Source organism: Corythoichthys intestinalis, chromosome 1 (genome assembly GCF_030265065.1).
Source record: "Corythoichthys intestinalis isolate RoL2023-P3 chromosome 1, ASM3026506v1, whole genome shotgun sequence".
NCBI lineage: Eukaryota > Metazoa > Chordata > Actinopteri > Syngnathiformes > Syngnathidae > Corythoichthys > Corythoichthys intestinalis.
This window is the reverse complement of record NC_080395.1, coordinates 17455656-17466958: the sequence shown is the minus strand read 5'-3', so window position 1 is coordinate 17466958 and position 11303 is coordinate 17455656. Positions and strand designations below refer to the sequence as shown.

General features: G+C 41.7%; 1 protein-coding gene across 2 annotated transcripts in view; it reads right to left on the bottom strand.

The window, feature by feature from the left end:
- Positions 1–6959: 6959 nt before the first annotated feature.
- The window catches only part of LOC130921267 (aminopeptidase N-like), a 54618-nt gene continuing 50274 nt past the window's right edge, over positions 6960–11303 (bottom strand). For both annotated transcript variants that reach the window (XM_057844946.1, XM_057844956.1), the window contains 2 exons: positions 8894–8975; positions 6960–8834 (listed from right to left, as the gene is read on the bottom strand). In XM_057844946.1, coding sequence (XP_057700929.1) covers positions 8682–8834; positions 8894–8975 — 235 coding nt within the window. In that variant the 3' untranslated portion in view covers positions 6960–8681. The remainder of the gene's footprint in view (positions 8835–8893; positions 8976–11303) is intronic.

The following is an 11303-nucleotide window of genomic DNA, read 5'->3' as shown; positions in this document are numbered from 1 at the left end:
TCCTCACGGCAGGCACCTCTTTTATCACACCACATAGATCATACCCTACGGGGGAACTTAGGCTAGGGGACTGGCGGCTGGGAAGAACTTCCATGGGGCGGTCCCGCTGCCTTAAGTGGGGCTCTCGTATTTTAATGCATACACTGTACCACCCTCCCCACACAAATCCTGTCACGGTGCTTAGTAATGGCTGCCAGTCAGGGACCTGACAGCCACAGTAATGGGGCGGTAGGTGGATTTTTCAGATGAATCTTCAATTGAATTACACCACAGTCGCCGCAAATATTGCAGGAGACCTACTGGAGCCCACATGGATCTGAGATTCACTCAGAAAACAGTGAAGTTTGGTGTTGGCAAAATCATGGTCTGGGGTTACATCCAGTATGGGGGTGCGCGAGATATCTGCAGGGTGGAAGGCAACATAAATAGTCTGAAATATCAACAAATCTTAGCTGCCTCTTACATTCCTAACCATAAAAAGGGACAAATTCTGCAGCAGGATGGTGTTCAATCGCATACTTCATATCTACCTCAAAGTTCCTCAAGACAAATAAGATCAAGATCCTCCAGGACTGGCCAGCCGAGTCACCAGACATGAACATCATTGAGCATATCTGGGGTAGGATGAAAGAGGAAGCATGGAAGACGAAACCCAAGAATGTTGATGAACTCTGGGAGGCATGCAAGACTGCTTTCTTTGATGTTCCTGATGACTTCATCAATAAATTGCATGATTCCTTGCCGAAGCCCATGGAAGTTATACAAAATATTAGATTTGGATCTCGCAGCACCACTACTTAATCTGCTTATGTTATGAAAAATATTTTTGTATTCGAAGTCCATTTTTTGTTCAATTTTCACACTACTTTCTGTAGGCGACAAAACTTTTGTCTTGCCAAAATTTGACCTTTATGTCTTCATTAAATGATAAATGTTTTTTCAGTGAAACAAATATATTTTTTTTTACATTCAACATAATTTGGGAGGGTCTTAGCTTTCATGTGAGCAATTTCTGAAACCTTTTGAATAATTAAAAGTGAGGTTATTAGCAAATGTTTCTACAAAATGGATAAGCGGCAAGACTTTTGTCAGGGACTGTGTTAGGATTCCCGGAATGGAGGGGATCTCTATGCAGACACAGGCACGGTGCGGCAATGAACCAAAATGCTTTATTGTGTCCAGCACAAAAGCAGTGGAACTCGATGATCGGGGGCGTCGAGTGGGCGTGAGGTGATGAAGCTCGGGAAAGAAGCAGGCATGGAATCCGACAAGGGGCGGGCAAAAAACAGGACCTGGGACGAGAGCAAAAAATGTCGTGAGCCGGTGATCAGAGCAATAAGTGAAGAATGCGAGATACAACTGACTTAGCAAAGAGACACGTTGATCGGGCGACGAGGTGGCGGCGTCCACTGCTTTAAAGAGGGCTGATTATCATCGCCATCACCTGTGGCCGCTCCACCCGTCTGACAACTACTCTGTAATCAGACTAAAAACACGCACACCTGCCAGTCGGGGACCTGACAGCCACAGTAATGGGGCGGTAGGTTTCTCTATGACGTGGCGCCCAGGGCGTGGCCTCCTCTCTGCCTGGGCTGCCAGCTGCAGGGGTTGGCGGGGCTCCGATCCTGCGGCGGCTTCTCGGCGCTCTCCTGCTTCCGCCTTCCCCTCTCTGCTGGTGGGTCGGCCGGGTATCCCCTGCTCATGGTGGGGATCCTGTCCTGCCCTGAGGTAAGCAGTCCGCGGTGTGCCGTGTCGGTTAGAGGGCTGTGGCTCGTTGGTAGTTGGCATTGGGGGTGTGGTGCTTCACCTCATCCCATCACTGAAGGCCGGTTAATGGGGGCATGGCACCCTGGATCCCCGGGGGATGATGCTGGCCCTCTTGCTGACGCTGCGGGAGGAGGAATGGTCTGTACTGACTCGATCCCACCCCTGATTGGCTGAGGAAGGGCCGTGGCCCTGGGGTGGCTCCCATGCGGCATTTCCACCCGTCTGCCGGACTATCACATGTCTGATGGGATTCACACATGACTAGGTGCAGTTAGACACACTCGAACAGAGAAACTCGGTCTCATGATTAGCGATCAGGCAGCATAGAATAGGATGCCAACATATCCACATTGACAAGGGTTTCACACTAATACTGGGTTCTACACTTCACATAGCTAATTTGTGGACACTTCACCCCTCCCAATAACTTATCTTAACAAATTTATCTATTAACAAATCAAACTTCTCTTAACTGTTCAGACCAATCGGACACTCAGATTTCCATTCTCTGTGTCAAGCAGCTGAACAGGACAGGTTAGAAAGAAAAAAAAATCATCGGCCGGCTATAGCAATGAGCTGTCCCTTTTTTGGGGGGGGAACCCTACTACTTAGCTGTGAAAGGCTCCAGCACCCTCACGACCTTTGTGAGGATTTGCGACATTGAATATATTTGAATGACTGAATAAAATAACTGTTTTGATTTTGAAATTATTTGTTTAGTACCTTGTTTGGTGAATAAGAAATTTGAAGTTATGGGGTTCGGTACCTTTAGAACCACTGGATTAGCCATGACTTTTTAGGAGTAAATATTGACTACGTTAGAATTTGCTCACCAAAATGAACATGTGTGTGTGCCATTGATGCGTAATTAATGATACAGCTTCTCTCAAACAGGATGTAAAAGTGGTTATTTAGTCACAGAATTTGGAGTAATCATTTATTTTTTTAAAGTTTTCGTAAGAATGAATGATGTTGATGGCTTGCGTATCATTAGAGGTGACATGATGACCACTCATCGTGGTTATATGACGCAACAGGAAGATGAGTAACTTAGCGTTTAAAACGTGGAAAAATTGTGATACTCAGAAAAGCTTGAGAAAAACCTACACGGCCTAATTACATCACTGGAAAAATGGTATGAAGCAAACATGAAGTCCTAAGAAAAAATGGTTTTAGCAAACCTAGAATCATCATTTTCAATAGAGAAATCCTGAGAAAATGCACGTCTTACTGCCGTATTCATTGGCACACAATAAACAGTTTTTGTGGCAATTTTAATGAATTACAAACATAAAATTTGGTGTACAACAGTATATCTTTGTCAAACATCTTCACCCTGTAGAAAAATGTCATTAGATGGATATTCATACTCTTCATAAACACTGTTTGGCAGAAAATAGTTGGATGTCCTATGATAACCCCTTCACACGTGTAATCATTCACATCTTAACAGCTTCCATATCTTTGGTCCACACATGCATACAATGAGTAACTCTGGTGAATCAGCAAAAACTGAGATGTGTATCTGTGGATAAAACTGCATTTGATCACTAAGCTGCTCTATACTCTCGTATAATTTTTGTACAAAAAATCCTTTCCAAAGACACATTTTAAAAATAATAATAATAAATGCTACCTTATCATGATGTCTCTCGACTATTTCCCACTTTACCGTTTTTGTCAAGAGCAGCACAAGATACAAAAAAAGAGCCTAAGAAGGCAAAAATCACATACATTTTTAATAGCATTAAGAGGCTCGTTGCTAACGCAATGCACCAAAGCGGTGGTTCTTAAACCGGCTTCGATCGAACACAGGGAGGTCAGTGAGTAGGCTACTGTATTTTTCAGACTATAAGTCGCATTTTAATGGGAACTTTATTTGATAAAATCCAACAGACGTCATCTTGAAAGGCAATTTAAAGTGAGAATTGTCCTGGTAGCAGCTCAGGCGCGAGTTGAGTCCAAGATTGAAGTAAAGCTCAACTAAATCCGGTATTATCATTTTTAGCACATTGAAACTGCTGGTGTCTGATGCGCGCCTGAGCTTAGCCGCTAACGATATGAAAAATAAATAAATAAATAAACGAGGATCTTACAAAAGAACATTTGGCAAACTTGCATAGCAAAAGTCCGCTAGCTTGAATACTATATAATATGAATGTTTACCAGAAACAATCTGGTAAATATTAGCAATTGTTCCTTTGTTGTACTTAGATCCTTGTTTATTTATTGTTTTTGTTGTTTTTTTTTTTTTTTTTTACATATATCGTTTGAGGATAATGTCAGGCGCTAGTTGAGTTGAAGATTGAAGTAAAGCTCAACTAAATCACGCCGAAACTGCTGGTGTCTGATATTTGACTGAGCTTCGCCTCAAACGATATAAATAAATGAGAATCAATCAAAAGAACCATTAGCTAACTTGCATAGCAAAAGTCCGCTAGCTTAAAGCTATAAAAATAGCTATATAATGCTAATGTTTAGCAACAGGAACAATCTGGTAAGTATTAGCATTATGTAGCATTTGAGCTAGCGGACTTATGCTATGCAAGTTAGCCTGTTCTTCTTTTGTTGTACTTAGAACCTTATCTATTTATTTTATTATATTGTTTGAGGCTAAGCTCAGGCACTAGTTGAGTCCAAGACTAAAGTAAAGCTCAACTAAATCCAGTATTATCAGTTTTAGCACGCGGAAACTGCTGGTGTCCGATGCGCGCCTGAGCTTAGCCTAGGGTGACCAAACGTCCTCTTTTGCCCGGACAAGTCCTACTTTCACGTAGTGTCCTCGTGGTCCGGGCAGGTTTTATAAATTCATAAAAATGTCCGGTTTTTATGATTTTTTATGATTTTTCACGGGACCAATTTGAAGAGAATCTCTCCGACCGCTGGGTGGCAGCAGTTGACATGGCTCCTACGAGAATGGAGGGAAGTAGTAGTTCTTGTTTTTGTTGGCAGTTTACCCCTATCATGAGGTATTACCGCCATCTACTGGGTTGACGATTTGGCCACAATACCTGAAGTTTTTTTTTTTTAATGATAAATACGTATATAATGGCAACTGTTGACTTCTGTCGGAGCTTTGACTGTAAAATCCCGTTTGGTGTCGCATCGGCGCGCTGCCGATGATTGTAAACTTTTATAGCAAAGTTGGATTTTTGCCTCAGCTAGCTATCAGTAAACTAAACCGCGCTAGGCATTATGGGAAACATAGTTTTGAACTGCTACGTTTGGAAACATGCTGATTGAATAGTTTGTCAGTTTATTTCGGTTTTTGTTTGTGTGCAATCTAGAACATTGAATAAGAACATCAATTGAATGGGAATAACAATTTGTCAAGGACAATTGTCGTGATAGTAATTTATAAAAATGTTTAGTTGGCACATAGCCTACTGTGTGTATGTGTATAGACAGGACTACATTTCTATGGGTCTGCATTTTACAAATATATATATACAGTGCCTTGCAAAAGTATTCGGCCCCCTTGAACCTTGCAACCTTTCGCCACATTTCAGGCTTCAGACATAAAGATATAAAATTTTAATTTTTTTGTCAAGAATCAACAACAAGTGGGACACAGTCGTGAAGTGGAACAAAATTTATCGGATAATTTAAACTTTTTTAACAAATAAAAAACTGAAAAGTGGGGCGTGCAATATTATTCGGCCCCCTTGCGTTAATACTTTGTAGCGCCACCTTTTGCTCCAATTACAGCTGCAAGTCGCTTGGGGTATGTTTCTATCAGTTTTGCACATCGAGAGACTGACATTCTTGCCCATTCTTCCTTGCAAAACAGCTCGAGCTCAGTGAGGTTGGATGGAGAGTGTTTGTGAACAGCAGTCTTCAGCTCTTTCCACAGATTCTCGACTGGATTGAGGTCTGGACTTTGACTTGGCCATTCTAACACCTGGATACGTTTATTTTTTAACCATTCCATTGTAGATTTGGCTTTATGTTTTGGATCATTGTCCTATTGGAAGATAAATCTCTGTCCCAGTCTCAGGTCTTGTGCAGATACCAACAGGGTTTCTTCCAGAATGTTCCTGTATTTGGCTGCATCCATCTTCCCGTCAATTTTAACCATCTTCCCTGTCCCTGCTGAAGAAAAGCAGGCCCAAACCATGATGCTGCCACCACCATGTTTGACAGTGGGGATGGTGTGTTCAGGGTGATGAGCTGTGTTGCTTTTACGCCAAACATATCGTTTTGCATTGTGGCCAAAAAGTTCAATTTTGGTTTCATCTGACCAGAGCACCTTCTTCCACATGTTTGGTGTGTCTCCCAGGTGGCTTGTGGCAAACTTTAAACGAGACTTTTTATGGATATCTTTGAGAAATGGCTTTCTTCTTGCCACTCTTCAATAAAGGCCAGATTTGTGCAGTGTACGACTGATTGTTGTTCTATGGACAGACTCTCCCACCTCAGCTGTAGATCTCTGCAGTTCATCCAGAGTGATCATGGGCCTCTTGGCTGCATCTCTGATCAGTTTTCTCCTTGTTTGAGAAGAAAGTTTGGAAGGACGGCCGGGTCTTGGTAGATTTGCAGTGGTCTGATGCTCCTTCCATTTCAATATGATGGCTTGCACAGTGCTCCTTGAGATGTTTAAAGCTTGGGAAATCTTTTTGTATCCAAATCCGGCTTTAAACTTCTCCACAACAGTATCTCGGACCTGCCTGGTGTGTTCCTTGGTTATCATAATGCTCTCTGCACTTTAAACAGAACCCTGAGACTACCACAGAGCAGGTGCATTTATACGGAGACTTGATTACACACAGTTGGATTTTATTTATCATCATCGGTCATTTAGGACAACATTGGATCATTCAGAGATCCTCACTGAACTTCTGGAGTGAGTTTGCTGCACTGAAAGTAAAGGGGCCGAACAATATTGCACGCCCCACTTTTTAGTTTTTTTATTTGTTAAAAAAGTTTAAATTATCCAATAAATGTTGTTCCACTTCATGATTGTGTCCCACTTGTTGTTGATTCTTGACAAAAAAATTAAATTTCATATCTTTATGTTTGAAGCCTGAAATGTGGCAAAAGGTTGCAAGATTCAAGGGGGCCGAATACTTTTGCAAGGCACTGTGTATATATATATATATATATATATATATATATATATATATAATATATATATATATATATATATATATATATATATATATATATATATTTTTTTTTTTTAAAAAGTCATTATTTTTTTTCAAACTGCATTTTTCCATCCAGAGTGAGGGGGCACACTTTAAATATATTAAAGTGATATAGGCATCTTTGAGTGAACTTCGAGTAAAATTCAAGTATCTTGAGGCCGGGCTGGGGCTGGGCTGAGTGTCCTCTTTTTTAGAAATCAAAATATGGTCACCCTAGCTTAGCCTCAAACGATATAGAAAAAAATAAATAAATGAGGACCTTGCAAAAGAACAACTGGCTAACTTGCATTGCAAAAGTCCGCTAGCTTAAAGCTATAAAAATAGCTATGTAATGCTAATGTTTACCTGATGGTTTAAATTTATTTTATTTCTGTCGATGTCCCATTAGGGGATCCATAGCAACCTCTTGGTTCCTTTTTTAAACAGGTAAACCTTTTTAAAATGATGTATCGATTCTTGGTGGGACCTTATCGATAACCTTTTGGTCTATAAAGTATCGCAATATATCCCCTTTTGGATATATTGTCATACCCCTAGTGTCCCCTAGTCATTGTCCAATGTGAAAATCAACAGAAATTTAAAACAAATTATCTTTTTAGAGAATTTGAAAAAGATTTAACAGGAATTGACTTACATATTAGCTTGCTAGCTTACCTATCATAATTTTCCGACTATAAGCTGCTACTTTTTTCCTTCATTTTGAATCCTGCAGTTTATAGTCCAGTGCGGCTTATTTGTTAATTTTTTGGGGTTAAAAGGTAACACTTTATTTGACAGTTGCGTCATAAGACCGTCATAATTATGACATGACACTATCATGGGCATTACTGAATGCTTATGACAGATGTAATTAAGTGTCATCCAGCAAATTACGTCACTAACTCCATTAATGTCGAACTCGGATCTTTTACATCCATTCAAAAGTGAGATAATTTGACGGATCACACTAAATGACATGTTATAAGCATTCATTAATGCCCATGACAGTGTCATGTCATAATTATGATTGTCTAGTGACAGTCATATGGCACCACTGTCATAACTAGCAATTAATGAAGTAACTGGAACAGTAACTGAAGTAATAATTAGCACAGAACATGAATTTTTATTGTTTTTTTTACATCTTTAGCGCATGCTAGGAGGCATGTTGGACGACAACAGTGTTGACAGCAGGTGGCAGCAGAGGTTGACTGTCTCCCCCAAGGGAGCAGTGATAGCCAAATGAAGCTTCTTGAAGCAATGAAGCTTTGCAACCAATTGGTTCAAAGCTTCACAGTGTTTCATTTGGTCTTATGACAGTTGTATGATGCCGCTGTCAAATAAAGTGTTACCGGTTAATATCTTTTGTTGTAAATATCCATAATACAGTGAGGAGAGCTGCGTCTTATAGTCCAGCACGGCTTATATATGAATAAATGTCGTTTTCATGTCAAATTTGGTGGGTGGCTGCTTATAGTCAGGGGTGCCTTATAGTGCGAAAATACGGCAAATGAGTCTTTAATTTGAAAAAAAAAAATTGTTTCATGAATTCCGTCAATGCATATTTGAAACTCGTCGGGTTTGGCAGCTTCAGCAAGGTTAAAAACACCATTTGTTGCACCATCAACTGTTCAGACCTCCCAAAAAGTGTTCATTTTAAGCACACAGAGACAGAAAATGTGTGCGAGTCTTGCTGTAATAACATGGTGCAGTGTTTGCAGATGTCCTCAGAAGGCATCCTGATGATTATAGCGCAAAACAAAGAAGAAAGAGGGTTCCTCCCGCTTTTCACACGGCGTCCCCAGAAAACCAGCCGAGGATTGGGCCTTTGTTCTCCGTCACCCATTTGATCTGAGCAGAGATCTTTTCCATGGCTTGCTCCAGGGCCAGCGTGGCCGAGCCGAAGCCCACCGCTTTGTTGTCCTCCTTGAATCGACGCAGCTATAGGGAACATTAATTATCAGTACTTCTACTAAACTGTGAATGCTGTATCAATGTACCTCCTGCAGTTCAAATTCTGTAGAGAAGCGCGTGGTGACTCCGCTGATGAGCTTGGAGAAGGCAAACGATCCTTTTCCATATCTTAAAAAAAAAAAAAGGAAAAAAAAGGTAATGGTAAAAATTTGGGTTGTTCCAATCATGTTTTTTGCTCCCAATCCGATCCCGATCGTTTTAGTTTGAGTATCTGCCGATGCCGATATTTTCCGATCCGATTGCTTTTTTTTTTTTTGCTCCCGATTCAATTCCAATCATTCCCGATAATTTTTCTCGATCATATACATTTTGGCAATGCATTAAGAAAAAAATGAATAAAACTCGGACGAATATATACATTCAACATACAGTACGTAAGTACTGTTTTTGTTTATTATGAGAATAAATCCTCAAGATGGCATTTACATTATTAACATTCTTTCTGTGAGAGGGATCCACGGATAGAAAGACTTGTGACTTTGAATATTGTGACTAAATATTGCCAACTAGTGTATTTGTTGAGCTTTCAGTAAATGATACTGAAGGCCATGCCCAACGCATGATGGGAAGTGGAACCATGACAAGTGAAACCACGACTGTGCGTAGTGCTACCAATTCATATATCTTCTCTGCGATGGGATATAATTCAAGTTGTTAAGAAAAATATCAGTTGCTACCTTGCTACCCCACATTGCTTCCCATGATATTTCTAATCGTAGGGAGAGGGATTGTAAGGCTTTAGCCAATTTAAATAAGGCTCCAAAGGCTGCCAAAAGTTACTGTACTCATTTTATGCTGCCCTTTAGCTCCCTATATTGGCAAAATGGCGCCATTACAGATGGAGCGCGACAATGCGTGTGTGGGTCGTGCAGCGCATGCATTAATTGCGTTGAATATTTCAAGGTCATTCATTTTTTCAAAAATTAAATACTGCCATTATTGGGATAAATTTTATTACCCTACCTTAAGCTTATACTAAAGACTCTGCTTAAGTGTAACATATTATGTCTGTAACGTTAAATACAATTAGAAAACGATTTAGTTAAAAAATATATATATATTAAAAAAAGGCATGGCCGATATTTAGTTGCCGATTCCGATACTTTGAAAATGACGTGATCGGACCCAATCGATCGGGTTGCCGATTGATCGGGACATCTCTAGTAAAAATATACCACGTAGTCCCTGGGTTACAACATACTCGACTTTACGATGCCGACTAGTCCCCCATTTAGTCTCCAGTCATTTTGTCTCTGCAATGGGTATCTATCTCTGTTTTACTTTTACTACCATGCATCGATTTTCTACCGCTTAATCTTAATCACTTCCGCTCCCCAGCCACTTCAACCAGCTCCTCCGGCGGGATCCCAAGGTGTTCCCAGGCCAGCCGAGAGGCTTTGTCTCGTCAGTGTGTCCAGGGTCATCCCCGGGGCCTCCCGCTGGTGGGACATGCCCTGAACACCTCTCCAGGAAGGCGTTCAGGAGGCGTCCGAACCAGACGTTCGAGCCACCACAGCTGGCTCCTCTCAACGCGGAGGAGTAGCGGCTCAACCCTGAGTCCCTCCCGGATGACCGAGCTTCTCAGAGGGAGCCCGGACACCCTACGGAAGAAACTCATTTTGGCCGCTTGTATTTGGGATCTTGTTCTTTAGATCATGACCCACACAGCTCGTGACCATAGGTGAGGGTAGAGACGTAGATTGAATAGTAAATCGAGAGCTTTGCCTTTTGACTCAGCTCCTTTGTCACCACAACAGAACGCTACAGCGTCTGCTATCACATCAAACATGGCACCGATCTGCCTGTTGATCTCCCGCTCCCTCTTACCCTCACTCGTGAACAAGACCCCAAGATACCTAAACTCCTCCACTTGGAGCAAGATTTCATCCCCGACCCGGAGAGGGTAGCCAACCTTTTCCAACAGAAGATCATGGTCTCGAATTTGGAGGTGCTGATCTTCATCCCAACCGCTTTACACTCCAGTACGAACCGCTCCAGTGAGAGTTGGAGATCACGGCTTGATGAAGCCAACGGCACCACATCATCTGCAAAAAGCAGAGATGCAATGCTGAAGCCACCAAACCGGACACCCTCAACGCCTCGGCTGCGCCTAGAAATTCTGTCCATAAAAATTCAACTGAATCGGTGACAAAGGGAAACCTTGGCAGAGTCCAAACCTCACTGGGAACGAATCCGACATACTGCCAGCAATGTGGACCGAACTCTGACACAAGTCGTACAGGGACCGAACAGCACTTACCAAGGGGCTTGGTACCCCATACTCCTAAAGTACTCCTCACAGAACTCCCCGAGGGACACAGTCGAACGCCCTCCTCAAAACCACAAAACACACGTAGACCAGTAGGGCGAACTCCTATGCACTCTTGAGGACCCTGCCGATGGTGTGGAGCCGGGACAAAAACCACACTAGTTCTG